The sequence below is a fragment of the Phalacrocorax aristotelis genome, chromosome 5 (genome assembly GCF_949628215.1).
Source record: "Phalacrocorax aristotelis chromosome 5, bGulAri2.1, whole genome shotgun sequence".
Classification (NCBI taxonomy): Eukaryota; Metazoa; Chordata; class Aves; order Suliformes; family Phalacrocoracidae; genus Phalacrocorax; species Phalacrocorax aristotelis.
The window spans coordinates 2,206,651-2,222,716 of NC_134280.1; the positions used below are offsets into that span (position 1 = coordinate 2,206,651).

Here is a 16,066-nt window from a genome sequence, read left to right on the forward strand (position 1 = left end):
GGCACAGAAGAAAGCAAACTTCTGCTTGGTCACTTCCAGTTCCCTATGTGAATTAGCTTTTCGAAAACAGATTGCCATCTGTTCACCAGAAGAAAAATAGAGGCAGAGGTAGAAAACAAATTTCAAAGACTTTACATTATCAGGGCTTTTTTCTTCCAGGGAGTAGTTCGAAGAATGTTGGATAGTTCTTGTTCGCTTACTAAGTGATCAGAAACTTCAATTCTAATACATATTTCTTTCCTTGTCTGTAAAAACAAGGCTTCTAGGAAAAAAATCTGCTGTGTCCAGCACTCCCGGCTTGATTTGTGCCTCTAACTGAATGAAAATCATCCTTGGCAAAGGGCTGGCAAAGGTTTATCCACGTATAAACCACAGAGTAGGTTTTGAGGCTTGAGGTGTCATATGGGCTTATTCTGGTCTTCTGCACAGAAGTAAATTTCATCTAGTGGAAGGGAGGTAAGGCGGAGGGGCGAAGGAGGAAAGAGATTCAAGGGTGGAAGGACAAAATTGTAACCATGACATCAAATTGGTGAACTTTGGTGAACTGTAAGAGGTTGCTGAAGGCCAGTTAGGGAGGGTGAGGAGGTGTGTCTGCTCGGGAATTGTCTGTGGGAGGTGAAAACTGGCTCATGAAATATGTGGCTTCTCTCAACTGTGCATACTTTTGCGTATTGGTGTTTTGGAAAGCTTCAAACTGGATTAGTGGCCTAGTAGATTGATGAGAAAGACTATGTTTAAATATCCCACATGCCTCTTACTGTATTTAGATTTTTTTTTTTAATCTATCTGCTTGGCAAATGTAAGCTAGGTAATAACTGTTGCTCTAAAAACACTAGCTTGTTCTGGCACAAGCGGGAAGTCTCTCGTCCCATTGCATGCGGACGTCCTTCAGTCCTGTTAGCGGCTCTGGTGTCAGGCAGCTGCTGTTGCTGCCATTGTGGCTAGATACAAGGCTCTTCAGCAAAACTGTGTGCTACTTTACTCAGGCAAAATAGGCTAGGGTGGGGTGTTTTTAAAGCAGCGACTAGTATGTTTTGTTGTTAGACCCCTCTGGGCTTTTTATAAAGATGTAAAGACTAAAACCTCCCAGAAATCCAGAAGAGGCAAATGAAACAGTAGTAATGATCTCTAGAGTTCATCGCTTGAGAAGCATTGTTGCTGGTCTGTCTGCAAACTTACATTGTCAGAACCCCTTCCCCCAAAAAAACCCAAGGCAAATGCCACTGGCCTTACTGCCAGGTGCTCCGTTGCCCCTGTGAAGTCCCAGGGTGTGATTTCGGGGGTGATGCTTCCTGTACCCGATTTCAGAAACATGCCCTTGAATGGTCCTAAACTTGTGACGATGATAATACACTCATTATTCAGCTCACAGTAAAAGAATAAATGCTGGTTGATAGACATGCCAAAAACCCCGTGCTGGCCTCTATTCAAATGTACAATAAGTATATCTGAGAGCAGTCCCGGGAAAGGGTAGAAGGAGGCACAGCTCGGCCCACGGCAGCCCAGTTTTCACAAGGATGACATGGTGATATGAGTGCACCAGGGAGAGAAAACAAAGCTAAGCTAGATAGAGACAAAAGAAAAATGAGGATAAACTTAAACAGAGTGAAATAAGAGGAGAAATGGGAGGTAGTCCTCTTCCAGATTGCCAAGTTAAATGTCCGTGATGTTGTACAAAGGAACTAGATGTAGGTGTGGTTGAAAAAAAAAAAAAGGGGGTCCACCCATGTCAGCAAGAACACTCCATCACAGCCAGCGTAGGAAAGCATCTGTAATATTGAGAGACCTGGTGTTGATTTGTCCTGCATGTCTCTCTGCCCCAGGACTCTGCACTCGGAGCAAAAGCGGTCTCTGAGAACAGTGCAGAGGAGGTGGGGGGAGAGACCGGGGGCCTTGGGAATGGCTTAGAAACACACCGTATTATTTCAGGGCTTGCTGGCTGAAGGCTTCACGCTGTATGTCTGAGGAAACGTTGTGGTAGACCACATATGGTAAACACAGATGCTTGTGTAGTTGGCAGCATGATTAAGTTTAGTTTGGGGGCAATATTTGTCTCTTAAAAAAAAAATTCTTGACTTCCTAACGTGTTGTTGGGGACAGACATAAAGCATCATCTTCCCAGGAGAGCTCATTCAGGATAACAGGTGTAATTTTATTAGCTGGTGTAGTATTATCAGGTGGCATAAAATCCAATACTAGTAGCTTCCCCAGATCACTCAGTACTTTAAAGAGCCAAAGTAATTAAAAAATATGAAGCAGTGTCTCTGCACTGTTGCAGCTTTAGTCTGGTGCCGTTTTTTCACTGTAAAAATCCACCTTTTTTTGGCTCCCGGGTCTTCTGAATAGCTTTCATGAGAAAGAGGGACCAGCTGCAGAGTGAAGCAAAAATCAGGCTAGAGGTGTTCAGCTGTTGATGCAGTCATGTGTCTGACTACAAGTGGAATAAAACACAGATCAGAGCATTCCCAGACAGATCTTTGCTTTTTTTATGGTTGAACAAAAAAAAAAAAAAAAAAAAAGAGTTTGAAAGGTTTGTGTATTGTTCAAATTTTGGGGTCCGGACACATTTGTGAAGAACAACAATCTGAGGCTGTAGCTACCTTTCTGGCTGTGATCTTCACCTTTCAGTTTGCTTGGAGACAGCAGGAAAAGGTGTTACTTTGTGTGGGAAGATCTCAATTTAAACTCTCTTATGGAGGGGGAGAAAAATTCTCACCGCAAAATAAAAATTATTCATTTGGAGGAAGGGGTAGGAAAAGGATACACAGATACTCATGTCTGTCGTCGTCCAGTTCTACTGGGAATGCCATCGGCCGGCCCATTGTAGATCCTGGCAGCCTCCCGCTGTGAATATTCCAGGTTAGAGATGCCCCAGAGACAATTTTTGCTCAAAGGCTTAATGCCAGGGGAGGCCCGGCCAGGCCTCGCCCTGGAGCCGAATGGTTTAACCGCAGTGAACCAGCGGCTGCGGCAGGAGGGACTCATACCGGGGCTTACTGCTGTTCCCCAGGATGGGTTGTAACTCCCAGCGACGTCCTGCTGGGACACAACTCGGCCGAGTCCTTGCACCGGTGCTCGCAGGGACTTCAGTTATGCGGCAGTAGTCGGAGGAACCTGATGTGCTTTGCTGAGTAAGAGGATGGGTGTAGGTGTGTGCTTAATTGCTTTGCTGAATAATAGGCCAAATGGTTGTAGCAGCTAGGAGGAGCTGTTCTCATGAAGAGGACCGGTAACTTTTGGCGCCCTCGGCTGTTTTCTGTAGTTGTTGCCAGCAGAGGTGAGGTAGCTGGAGCAGTTTGACTAATGCCACAATGCATTTCACGACTTACTTATTACTAATCCTAATACGCATAAGAATTTTTATGGTCAAGGGAATGGAAACACACGCAAACTACCGAAACGTTTTGTCCATCTTTGTAGTTTATGTTGTCCTTTTTGCTGCTAAAACATAGAAACTTTGTCTTGACCCATTAGCATTTGAGGTTCTGGCAAAGGCAAACCAGCATTTGAGTTTACAGTTATTCATTACATAAGAAATTACATCTGTCAAAATGTGGAAAGAAGTTCAGAACAACTCATATATTCAATGTCTGTTATCTCAGACTTCTTTTTTAGTCTACATAGACCTTTAAACTGTAGACCTTTTCCATGCATAACACCTAGTGAATATATACCTGTAACGCATGTCAGGCAAAATCTTGTACATCTTGTATGTTCATTTGAACATCACAGAAAAAGATGTCGTATTTTGGCAGTAAATGTATGTATTACTAGTACTTCCTTTTAAACCAAATTTGATAGATGTAAAAACACAATTTGTGCTGAACTGAAGGCAGCTTGAGAAAGGCAATGTGACTGCAAGGTTTTAAATTCAGGGGAAAAAAGAGATCATGAAAAGAAATGTTAGAACAATTGCCCTATTTTCTAATAATTAGTATTCGCAAAGAAAAAACATGTTCTGACCACCTAGTAATTTCCAAATTGCCAAGACACCTAATGAGTTGTCTTAAATAAATTTACCAAACATATAGAAGGAAATAATTACTGAGCATTTAAGTCTGAAATCACAACTCAATGCAAAATGGTTATGGAGCTGCCTTGTGTATTTGTCAGTTATTCAGTAAGAAAATGGTTTGGTTGGGAACTGAACCTTGTCCCGTTTGGACTTTCAATGGCACATTCACATTGTCTATTAAATGTGAATTTGTGAAAAAGCCCTACTAAAATGCTTTCCTACAGCTCTGCTGGACATTGTTATTTAACGTTGCAACAGCTGTAACAGATTTTGTAATTCTAGAGGGATATTAATAATTCTAGACGATATTAAAAACAAAATAGGGGCTGTGCTTCCAAAGTAATCTCTGCGCCTCGTCCTGCAAAGCCTTTACGCATGGGAATAACCATTGGTGCAAAGGGTTGCTCCTCCTGCCTTGAGTTCCCACAGAGGTCTCACTCCAGTGCTTAGGACGGGGCCTCTCTGCAGTATTTTGCTGGGGTGGTTGTTCTAGCACACATAGATTTTTCTGGCCCCGACTTTGATTGCAGCACAGTCATGTTTTGATGCCAAATGAATAGACACCCACTGGTGTGTATTTGCATCTTAATTACATCACCTGCCCAGTAATTAAATTTAGCTGCCTGCCCTGAGTGCTGAGGCCAGGTGAGCACCTACTGTGGTCAACAGTAGTGGCCACTGTTACTTAAAATGTGGGGTTTTTTAAAGTCCTCAAGTTTTGGTTGCTGTATTCATGTAAAAATAAGTTAATACTTATCCTCTGTAAGGCCTCTCTTTACGGCATACTTACGGTAGTAACCTCTGTGAGTTAAACTTATGTTTTCAGCTGGTGGGAGCAATATTATGACTGGCTTGTGTGGAGGCTAATCTCGTGCAGAGGGACTGCAGGATGCACATGGACCAGTGAGATGGTTTATCCAGGGTCTTGGAATAAATGGCATCTGCAAGGAGTAGGTCTTCTGGTTCTGTGGGTGGATTTTTTGTTTGTTTTTGTTTAAATATAATTCCTTGAATGCATGTGGCATATGGCAACATATGGCCTTGCAGCCATTGCTGTGCCTATTTGTTCTTTTGCTTTGTCAAGAACTTTGTCAGGTTCCTGGGAACTCACTGAGGAGGTACAAAGCTCCAGGAGCAATGCGTGTTGACCTCAATTCTTGCTGAAAGTTGCAGAGGATTGAGGACACTGTCTTTTTTTCTAGTTGAGGCTCTAGTTCTTGGTGACTACATCTTGTGTGAAAGCGGGTAGAGGAAGGGCTAATGTAACCTCTGGGTAGCTTCTTGGGTTTTTGGCTGCTTCCACGATCAGAGAGTGAAGAGGCCCCAGCCCCAGCTAGGGACGGAGCTACGGTCTGGAGTTGAATAGGCTTTAGGATGTATGTTTTGTTTCTGAGCAGTGCCCGTGTCCTGAATCACACTGAAGTCTAAGCAGGCTGCTGTTGCTCATTATTGAAGATGGGAGCATAAATGATTACATGGGGTTTCATTATTCTTTTTAAAGTAAATGAATGAATAGAAGGCAATGACTGTAGTGGAAAAGAAGTGACAAAGTGATGAAGAAAATGTAATAACAGCAATAATAACAATCAACAAATCTTCAGTTGCTTAAACCTTGCAGTATATGGCAAATAGAAGGAGCCACCTCTCTGATGGTGTTATATTGACCCCTTACCTGTGTATGCTGTTCTGGTAGTAAAAAAGTCTTCCCTCATTATTTCCATGCACATACCTGTCAAGTTCAGAAGTACTGTGTATGAGTAGTTTTAAGGACCTGTATCACAATGTAACTTGAATAATTAATTATTTCTAAATAATTATCCTAAAAAATAGCCAGCAATTTTTGTCATACAGAACACATTACTGTTGCAGACAAGATGTGGTTGCTAAAGTCAGGCTCCTCCTGTGCCCTGCATAGTTTGGTGCTGTGGGTAAGAGGGGACTGTGGGTGGGCAGGGACGGTTGCTCGTGGCTTGGACAGGGAGCACCAGGTGTTGCTCCAGGCTGAGCTTTGGCCTCCTCTCAGCACAGAGTGGATTGCACTGGAGATTTTGAGCTGTCTGTTCTGGTTTGGGAGGATGAAATCTGGGACTTAATCTATGTGGCAGGAAGAATGCTTTCTGCCTGCTTTGGTACAAAATACCATTGGTTGCAGTACTCACACAGGTCACTTGTGTGACCACAGAAATGGCACTGGTTTAGAATGAGCTCTCTCTTCTTTTGCTGCTCAGGTAAACTGAGTAATCCTGCCTGGTGTGGGTTGGAATATAGTTTGGCTTCAGAGCAAGGGTTACTTTGCTGTTTTCTGTGTTTCAGCCCAAGACTGAAATTCTTGGGATACTAAAGTGTCTGGAAGCAGCCGCTTCGGGAAGCAGCCTAGCCGTGAGTGATAACCATGTGGCATCGTAGCACCCCACCAGTCCCTTTCCAGGAGCACTGTATTTCGTGTGCAGGTCTCTGATTAGATGTTTTGGCAGCTGGAGGAACTGCAAGCACTGAAGTGCCCATTTAATCATGAATGGCTCTATTCAATGGGAAGAAGTGCTTTCTGATTCTTGCAAAGATCCTCAAAAATTCAAGCCCCATGATAGTATGTATTTGATCCAGCCAAAGGGATGAGGAGTAGCCAGTCTCTCCATGATTCCATGTCTTAGCCGAGAAATGAAATTTCAGCTTGTGAAATGAAGCTGAAAGGAATGAATGCAGCCTCTGCATGCAAGTTTAGTGATTCCTGGCAGTGCTGTAGCAACAGGCTCTGGTCCTAAATGTGGTACTGCCCTGCTTTTGTGGGAATTGGAGGTAGGGGGGAGACCCATAAGTTACAGCACCCAATTTTATATAAGGATATTTGAACAAGCTGGGTGCTAAAGGACACGTCAAGACTGCACCCAGAAGTCTTCTTTTGATGCTTTGATTCTTGGTAACATGGTTAGTTAAAAAAAAACCAACACCAAACAGCAACCAAACCACTGCAGAAAGCCACATCCGCTGTATTGTCCCTCTCCTGCAGGGTACGTGGGAGTGTGCAGTTCCTCCCAACCTGTGCGGTTTTGATTCTGCTGTGCAGTGTCAACATAATGCCGCAGAATCAGCATGGAACAAATTGCAGCCTAAGACAAGTTTCCGTATCAGTATATCCATCTGTATATGTACATTTTTCTTTTACTAATTATTACACAAGTTGCAGGCCCCCTGTGCAGCAGGGTTTCTGCACGCTAGCCCTCAGTGGGGATTTTGCTGGCTGTCCCCAGCCTTGCAGAGACAGGAATGTGGCAACGCAGGCTGAGTGCAAAAAACAGCGTGTAGGAGAAAGTGGCTTTGTGCTTTACAAGGCCACATTTGTCTGTTTTCCAGTATAAAAGAGCTAAACAATGATGAGCAATCTTGTTTTGTACAATATCACTCTCTTCAACCTCTGTTGTGCTCTAAGTGTGCTCACACACTTGGATGTCTGCTAGAAAATTTTTAGTTGAGGTCCTGACCTGTTGAAAAGCATTGGGGCGACCTCTGGTTCAGCTCTTTAGTCTGCTTTGTGACCTCTGTGTTCAGCTTACGGACAGGATCTTTAGGATCTTTGGGGCCTTTGCATACTGTGCCTTGCAGGAGGTGAAACTGCCTTGAGCATCCAAAAACCTGTTTGGAAGCTTGAAGGTGCTCAGTGGGATTCCAGTTGCGGGGAGGAACTAAGGAGGCACAGGAGGAGAGACAGGCAGGGTGAGGACAGGATGGGACAGGAATGATCTTTTTTCCTGTAAAGTATTTCATGCTGTCCCTAGCTCTGCTATTATTCAAACCCCGGCAAAGCCATTCAAAATAATTGGCTGCCTCGAGGTGTGCTACCACTCCTGATACTTTGTCATTTTAAAGTGCTATGGATTTTCAAAGCAAACTCGCTGTTATTGCAAAGACATTTTTCATGTTCTCAGCTGAAAACAACGTGTGCATATGAACACAGATACTAGGGCTTTCCTTTTCAGTGACATGCATGCTTTATTAAGCATAGTGATTACCATGTGTGCTCAATGCCCGCTTATTCCTGGATAGAGAGATGCACTCAAAATGCCCATAGCTAGTACTGCTCTAGGAGAGGGATGCCTACAACTAGACAATGCTGCCCTGTTGTCTTGCTTAATGGATAAAGCAGAAGCTTTTTCGCTGAGCAGGGTGTGTTTTCAGAAATGCTTTTTGGGTAGTGGTAGACTCTGCAGCACCCTAAATCTTTTCAAAAGAGACTGCATGTCATCTGGCTTGTTGGAGCTCCTAATGGATTGATGCTTTAATTGCACAGGCTCTATGAGAGGGCATTACAAGTTATGGCTGGATAGAGAGCAATTCTGATCTGTGTATTTATGGCAGTTGGAGAAAAAACTGTTTGCAGCCTCACTGAAGTCTTTATTTTTTCCCCCTTTCTGAAACAATAACAGCTAAAGGCTGATATTTTCTTCAGCAAGCAGGAAGGCTGGACCTGGCTGGCTGTTGTTCGTGGGGTCCAGGAAGAGGATGCATGTGAAGATTTCCTCCCTAATCAGGCTGGGGCATAGAAGCACCGTGTTCACTAGGAATATTTTGTTACCCTTTCCAGTCACCCAGCCACCTTGGCACCTATCTTCCAGCAGTTCCAAGGGTAAAACCAGTCAGTGAGCCAGAGGGACTGGTGATTTACCATTGTTTTGTAGTTGCTGAATAAACAGACCCACCGTTGCTTCTGCTTTACCCTTTTTTCCTAGCATTTTTGGGATTGCTTCAAACCTCAGTGTTTTTATCAAAGCTGAATTATACTAATTGATGAGAGAGGAGAACGAATGAGGGAGGAAAATAAATAATAAATTGAAAGAAAAATGAATTCGCAGAAGCCCGAAGTATAAAGGCTGTGAAATACGAAATGAGTCTTTCACTTCCTTGAATAATATAATTATCTAGCAAAGCCTGTTTCCTTCAAATTTTCAGATCTGGTGTGGACTTGTACTCACTGCATATGCTCCCACTTCACAAAGTTCCTCTATCTCCCAGGGGGTCGTGAGATTGAGGTTGGGTAACAGCGTGATAATTGGTCCTCAAATATTCTGTGCAAATGTGAAGCTGTGGACAGATGCGATATGCCCCAAATTATCAGCTTGCTGCTGTTAGTGACAGGAAAATAAAGAAATCAAAGGGTCTTTTTGATACAGTTTTGGTGTACAGGGAGAGATGGAGAATGCCTTCTTTCCTCTTCTACTCTCACTTCCCTATGACTACTAACATAATTCAGTTTTCAGTGTGTGGTTAGGCAGTCAGTTACACTTTCCCAGCTGTGACAAAACCACAAATTCAACATAGTATTTAGTATTATCTCATCTATTGCAGTTTCAGCAAATAAGAGCTGTCAGTCCAGAACTTCATTGCACTTGGTGCTGTATGGGCATGAATGTCCATAGAATCATTAAGGTTGGAAAAGACCACTAGGATCATCAAGTCCAACCACGTTGGCTTGTTGCACAATATTCTGTCAATATTGCACAATATTGCTGTCAATATTCTGTTCTTCAATCAAAAATTTTAAACAGACTGAAAATTAAATACAAGAGGTGATACTTTTGTCTGTGCACAGTTTTAAAAAATAGTCAGAGGTCGGACTTCTGAGGATAACAAGGGTTATTTTTATTTTATGGACTGCTTGTGTTCCTGGAAGCCTTAATCAGATTCTGAGTCCCATTTTGTGAGTAGAGGTCGCTGCTGCCAAGCATCCAGCGTAACAACAAATGCATCTTGGCCGGTGAACGTAGAGTGCAGAAACCAAGGACGCTGGTAACAGAAGCACAAGAGATGACCGGGGGAGTCAGTGAGATGGCTTGCAAGGGGAAGTGCACACACCCTGTCGGACTCTGTAGTCTTGGGGCAGTGACCAACTGAGGAAAGTAAACCTTCGTCGTGCTTAGTCTTCTGCTCTGACCGAACGTGGACACTTGTGTTCCTCGGCCCATGCTTACAGTATGTTAAAGAATGCCAGTTTTCATTACTTACTTTGGACTGCTTTTTCTGTCCTTCTTGCCTCTGTTTGCAGAATCACGCCTTGTTTTCAGCGTGATGCTGCAGTTCAGCATCACATGAGTCACAGTCCTGGGGCTGCATCTTTCAGATAAGCTACTTGCTGTTTGGCATAACTTGCAAGAGAAGGGATCATGAGGATGTGATTGTACCAATCCATATCATTTGGCATACAGGCAGTGATTAGCATTGAAGAGCAGCCTGGGGTAGCCTTGCAGTATCAGCTACTTTGGCTAAGAATACTTTGTTCTGACAGCATTAAATAGGTCAGTGCTCAAACATATACCACTAAAAGCCAGTATGGGAAACTCTGCATCCAGCACAGGTATCTATTTCTATTAAATTCCCTTACAGAGCTACACCGACTCATATCCAAAGGACTTGAATAATTATGTAGATAGCAGCCTGTGCACTTTCTGTTCACCATTTCCCCACACAGATAATTTCTGCAATGCATGTGCATGCGTGATGCTGATATCTGTCCTGTTGGTGATGTGTTCTGTCCCTTGTTCTCATGCACCTTGCAGTACATAGAAAATTAAGGGGGAAATGACAGGGTCAGAGAGCACGTGGGTGAGGAACAGCATCTGCTACTCGGTGACAGCAGTAGTGGCTTTGTCTCGGGCTTCAGGCATACCAGGATGGGGTGAGTTCCTGTGGCAGTGTATTATGCCAGGTAGGACTAAAATATTGGAAAGCAGCCCATTCCTACTGCAGTATATTATTTGTATTTATTATTTTGCTTTTTGATTTGTTATTTGGAGAGTGTGATTACTTTTCCTTCTTCCTTTCTCCTGCTGTTGAAGCTTTGTTGTCTCTAAGTGAAAAATGTGATGATAAGCAGCTATAAAGCATTTTGGATCTTCAGAGTGTTTAGTGGACAATAAATGATTAAGCTGTTCTTCTCTACCACAAAGTTGGTCTGTCATTGCAACTCCTGGTCTGTTTTTGGTGGGGTTCTTTTTTTTCTTTTCTTTTCTTTTTTCTTTCTTTCATTGCTTTGAACAGTGCAGGCTCTGGTATGGAGGACAGGCTATAATTTTAGGACTAGAATATTTGACCTTATGAATTCAGTCTCGCACTGATCGACTTCCCCTTCAGTTGCTGAGCAGAGATGCAGGTTGGAAAGGTACAGTAAGCAGGGGGTCTCCTGCTACCCATTTTGCCTAGGTGTGATGAGTTGTCATGCTTTCGCTTTTGATCAGGGAAGAAATGTTCTTATGCCTCTGTTGGTGACGCATTTGGTAGCTGAAGTTTTAGTCTTGCCCCCAAGATGGGGAGAGAAGAATAACTGGCAGGCACCATGCAGCCCGAGAGCTTTGGTGCACCCCTAGCCAAGTGCTGTGGCTGGTGAGTTCCCTGGTCTCTGCTACATCCCAAAGGAAGCAGAAGGAAGAGCAGCATGTCTAGCTTCCGAGCTAAGAAAAGCTTGTGCTGCTGCCAGCAGCTAATGCTAGTTTTCAGCCTGTTGATGTTAGACTTGTTCCAGCTCAGGACCCCGAATGCGTGTCTCTCTGCAGGCCCCCGGCTGCTGGGAGGCACTCTGCCCTTCCCAGCCCACCTTGGTGTGCAGGTGCAGGGTGGCCACCTGTCGTGGGAAGGGATTTTTCTGGTCTGTTAACATCATAGCTGTGTGTTAGCTTGTGTTAGGCGAATCCCCTTCTTGACACAGAGGAAATCTGTCCTCCCTAGTGACAGTGCCATGCTTATGGCCAAGTTATGAGTAGGTAACTAGAAGAGAGCATATGCTCATCAGTGGTTCATTGCCAGAAGTCTTCTAATGGATATGTATTCACGTCAATATTTAAAAATGTGTTAGTTTACCTGGAGAGTAAGAGTATTGACTTCTATGGTAGATTACATAGAATATGTGTCCCTGTGATGCACAATATAAAACAATTTAAGGAAATAAAAATTTGAAAGACATAATGCTGGAGAATGGCTCTTCTGGAACATGTATAGACTTACAGATTTTGGAGCTCAGTAGAGATATAAATATATAGATAGATATGTCTTCAGTTTGTTGCTGGAAATGTGATGACTTAGAAATTACTTGTTACTCTGGTTATATAATACTCTAAAGCATAACTGGTCCAGCACATTATTCCTTTCCCTAATTTAAAAACAGAAATAGTGTCTCCAGCAGCGGTCAGATGTTGTGGTATATTCCTCCTACTTGAGTACAGTGCCAGGGCCGGATCCTCTGCAGCTCTGCGTTATCCTCATCCTTCTGAAGGTCTCTCTTTATTTTTTGTGTAGATATTTTTCCTAAGACATGCAAAATACAGAGGTTAGAAAGTTAGACTACAATGCAAACTACATGCAGCTCTTTACTCTAAACTTTATATACTGACTTTTATAGCAGCCGTTCCCAGCCCAGCTGCGTGCCGTGGTATGGAGCCTGCGGAGCGTGTGATCGCTGCATGTCACCCGCACCCGTGCGGAGCGTCGGGCTGGGGAGGGTGACACGCAGGCCTCTCTTGTGTTGGCAGCAGACTAATGACCCAAACACAAATTAGTCAAATGTTGTATTGAATGGAACAGTATTCTGCAAGACTGGAGACTGGCTTAAGCAAAGGCCATCATTCACCAGACAGACATATCAGTTTATTAGTAAAAGTTCCATTTGCTTGGCAGATGGCTCAGTAAGGGATATATATTTCTAGTTCAACCTTTACCTTGAGTGGAAAGTTAGACCTAGACTTCAAGATTTTGAGATCTTTGTAGGAGTTTCCTACTGCAGTGAAAATTTATTTCACCTTTTGTCTGAATGCACCTCCGTCAGTGGTGCTCCCTGAAGTCTAGGTTCAAGTCCTAGCCTTGCTAGGCTTTTGGGTCCAGTGTGCGTTTGGGGTTTTGGGGGGGTGGGTGGGACTGATATTTCAGCTTTACCATGAGCAAACATTCCCTTTCCCTTACCTTAACTGTTTTGCAAGGTTAAACCCCTGTCTTGCAGCTGGCTCCACGCAAACATAAAGATCAGCTGTGAGGATGCTGGAATCAGGTTGCTTTATAAAACAGGCGAGGAGCCACTGCATACTTCAGATGTTGCCAGGCGTCCTGAATAATGTCCCAGACCAAAAAAATCTAACTGTGGCAGTACTGTGTTTCCTCCCGTACAGGCTGTTGCATTCTGCTGCTGCTTGTATGTGCGTTTTTATTTCATATCGTTGTACAGCTTTTGCGTTGCCCTGTTGAGTAGCTTCTAATAAAGTGCCACTTCTTTTTCCCTCTTGAAGCACGGAACAAAGCTTTACGTGAGTGGCACCCACAGCAGGGAGGGAAGTACTTACACAATGGTACTATATTTACAGGGAGGGGTGATTCTAACCAAGCTTTATAATACCTTAATTATATTTTATAGGACCTAATCCCTTGACAATCTTGAATCTAAGGTTGTCAAACAGGCTTTAAATATTATAAAGATTTCTGGACAGTGCCCACAGCTGAGCTGTATTTCACTGTGTCAGTAAGAAAGTGAAGAGATTCTGTGAAAGTGGAGAGAGAGGTTTTTCTTGGGATTTTTGTCTTTGGCTAGGTGCACCTGATTGGTAAAGCCAGATTATTTCCCTGCTAAATTCTGCATGTTTTTTTGTGCTAGCAACATTATGCAAAATCCACTCAAATTAAGAAACACATATTTAAAAAGTATTTTATGAATCTGGGGGGGGGTGTTTCTATTTCTTACATATGTTTTCTTAGTGACATGAATTTAATTTCAGGGCTCAGCAGATTCGTACACAAGCAGACCCTCAGACTCTGATGTCTCTTTGGAAGAAGACAGGGAAGCAATCCGCCAAGAAAGAGAACAACAAGCAGCTATACAACTTGAAAGGGCAAAGGTGTGTTTTTTTCAACTTTAATAATAACTAAGTTATGTGGTGTTTATCTTTCGCCTAGTGTTAAAATTCACCCTGTTGGTTTATAAATACGATGCTATCTTTTGAAAGAGTTTGGCAGTTGAGTTAAGTTATCTGCAGACAAGGTGTTTGGGGGAATATAGTGTATATATTCTTGTATAAATGTGGATCTTATCTAGCAAGCTGAGCTCTGCTGGCTTGTGTGAAATTATTAAGTCTGAATTTTGATTTATTTGGCAAATGCCCTCTACCAGGTTTTTGGTCATTTGATACAATTCTTGATCCAGAAAAGTTTCCGCTGTTTGTGATATGTGTCTCTATTTGTAGTCCAAACCAGTAGCATTTGCTGTTAAGACTAATGTGAGTTACTGTGGAGCTCTGGATGAAGATGTTCCTGTCCCGAGCACTGCCATCTCTTTTGATGCCAAGGACTTCCTACACATTAAAGAGGTAAAACCAAGAAGTAGTAAAAAGTAAATGTGAAAGGGAATCTTTTTACATGCCAAGGACTATGATTTGAATAGCCGGGGCTGAGCCGTACCAGATTAAAACGAGAGCCGAGAGCCAAGAGCCGAGCGGAAGCAGGAGGGCACAGCACACAATGTCTCATCAGTGGTGATGTGGTTGTACTTCAGCCTTTTTAGAGTCCCAGTACCCTGGAGTGGTTAGCTTGCACTTTTTTTTAATGCTTGATGTTACCGACTTGTTGGATTTTCATGTCACAGGAAGGAAATAACATTTTACATACCCTTCAACATGATAGGTTTGGATTCTTTTCATCAAATGAAGTTTGTGATGGATCAGAGATTGTGTAATAAAAAGGATTCTGTTGATCAGAAAGTGGAGTAGCACTGGGTTACACCAGGTCTTCATAAAGCACCAGAGGGGCTTGCAAGGGAGGAAATAAGACTTAGAATAATACAACAATAAAAGAAAATATTGAAGAGGACAGATACGAAAATAAAGAAAAAGGAATGGTCCCTGAACATGGCTTTGGTAGAGAAAAATACATTTTATTGCATGTTGAGCATATTTTCTGCAATTCTTTATCTGAAGTGAGCCCTCCAAATTTGCATGAACCCCTGTTGTTTTGTGGATTTGTACATAGGCTTGCAGCTTGCAAAAACATTTTTTCATCTCTGCATTCTGGGTTTATTTTAGGGTGTTCAGTACTCATCTGTCTCTTGCTTTGAACATGTGCCCATCATTGCTTCAGGGCACTTGTCTCCCTCAGACTGAGCACATTTAGGAGGAGAACACCTACTTCTGCTCCTCTAGAGGCAGAGATTGGTGATAGAACAGGGGGTTTTGCTTTAAATTCTTCCTCCCTGAGAAGGACACAGGAGAGTTGATTCCCTTCTTCCATCTTCTCAATTTTTTGCAAACAGGTGGAAGTTTGATTTGGATTCTTTTGTTTGGGGTTGTTTTTTTTGCGTGTGTCTTTCTTTTTTTAATATTTGTGTGGAACAGTGCTTAAACCCCTGCGGAGGAAGTGGAGCACTGAAGCTGAATCTGTCTGTCTCTGTGTGCAGAACTGATTGCCCCTCCTCTTCTTTCCCCAAGAACGTGTTCTGTTCTGTCTAGCACCACACCTGAACTCCACTGAAGTATGCCACTTTCTCAACCTGCTTCCTGTCAGGAAAAGGTCCTTTGCTAGCACTCAGAGTTGAATGCAGACAGCTGCATCCATTACAGCACTTAGATCACTTTCTCAGCTACCTTCCCCGTTGTATTCCTGCCCACACCAGAAATGTACCCCACCTGACATACTAGCTTTCCAGGGTACATTGTCCTGTGTAACCATCCAGGTAACTCTGTGCATCACCGCTAAAACAAGTATTTGATTTTGGCTCTCCTAGGATGTGGCTACTCTTACTGTCAGGCCAGTGACTGAACTTAACGTACTGAGCTCCTATTGTGCTGCCCTTTATGTCTTTCCAGAGAAGTGTCCCAAGCCCATGTCTTGGCATTCTGTGAGTTTTCTTCCAAGATCTAAATGGCCAGGATCGTGTTGCCACTAAACCGTAAGCCATCTGGCTTACTGGTATCTGTCAGCTCTGGTAAGGGTTTAGCGTGGTTTCTTTGTTAACGCTAAAACGTTCAGCTTGCCTGAAGCTGTGGCTGTAACTCAGTAGGATTTCAGGAAAGGTTCCCCGTGGAACCTGCGTGG

The 16,066-nt window shown here is 43.1% G+C and overlaps 1 protein-coding gene across 7 annotated transcripts in view; it reads left to right on the forward strand.

Annotated features, from left to right (window-relative positions):
- The window catches only part of CACNB4 (calcium voltage-gated channel auxiliary subunit beta 4), a 104,113-nt gene that overhangs the window by 60,805 nt on the left and 27,242 nt on the right, over positions 1 to 16,066 (forward strand). For all 7 annotated transcript variants that reach the window (XR_012660567.1, XR_012660568.1, XM_075092730.1 and 4 more), the window contains 2 exons: positions 13,759 to 13,878; positions 14,224 to 14,346. Coding sequence is in view for 5 of the 7 variants with exons in the window: in XM_075092730.1 (XP_074948831.1) it covers positions 13,759 to 13,878; positions 14,224 to 14,346 (243 nt within the window). In the remaining 2 variants the exon portion in view is untranslated. The remainder of the gene's footprint in view (positions 1 to 13,758; positions 13,879 to 14,223; positions 14,347 to 16,066) is intronic.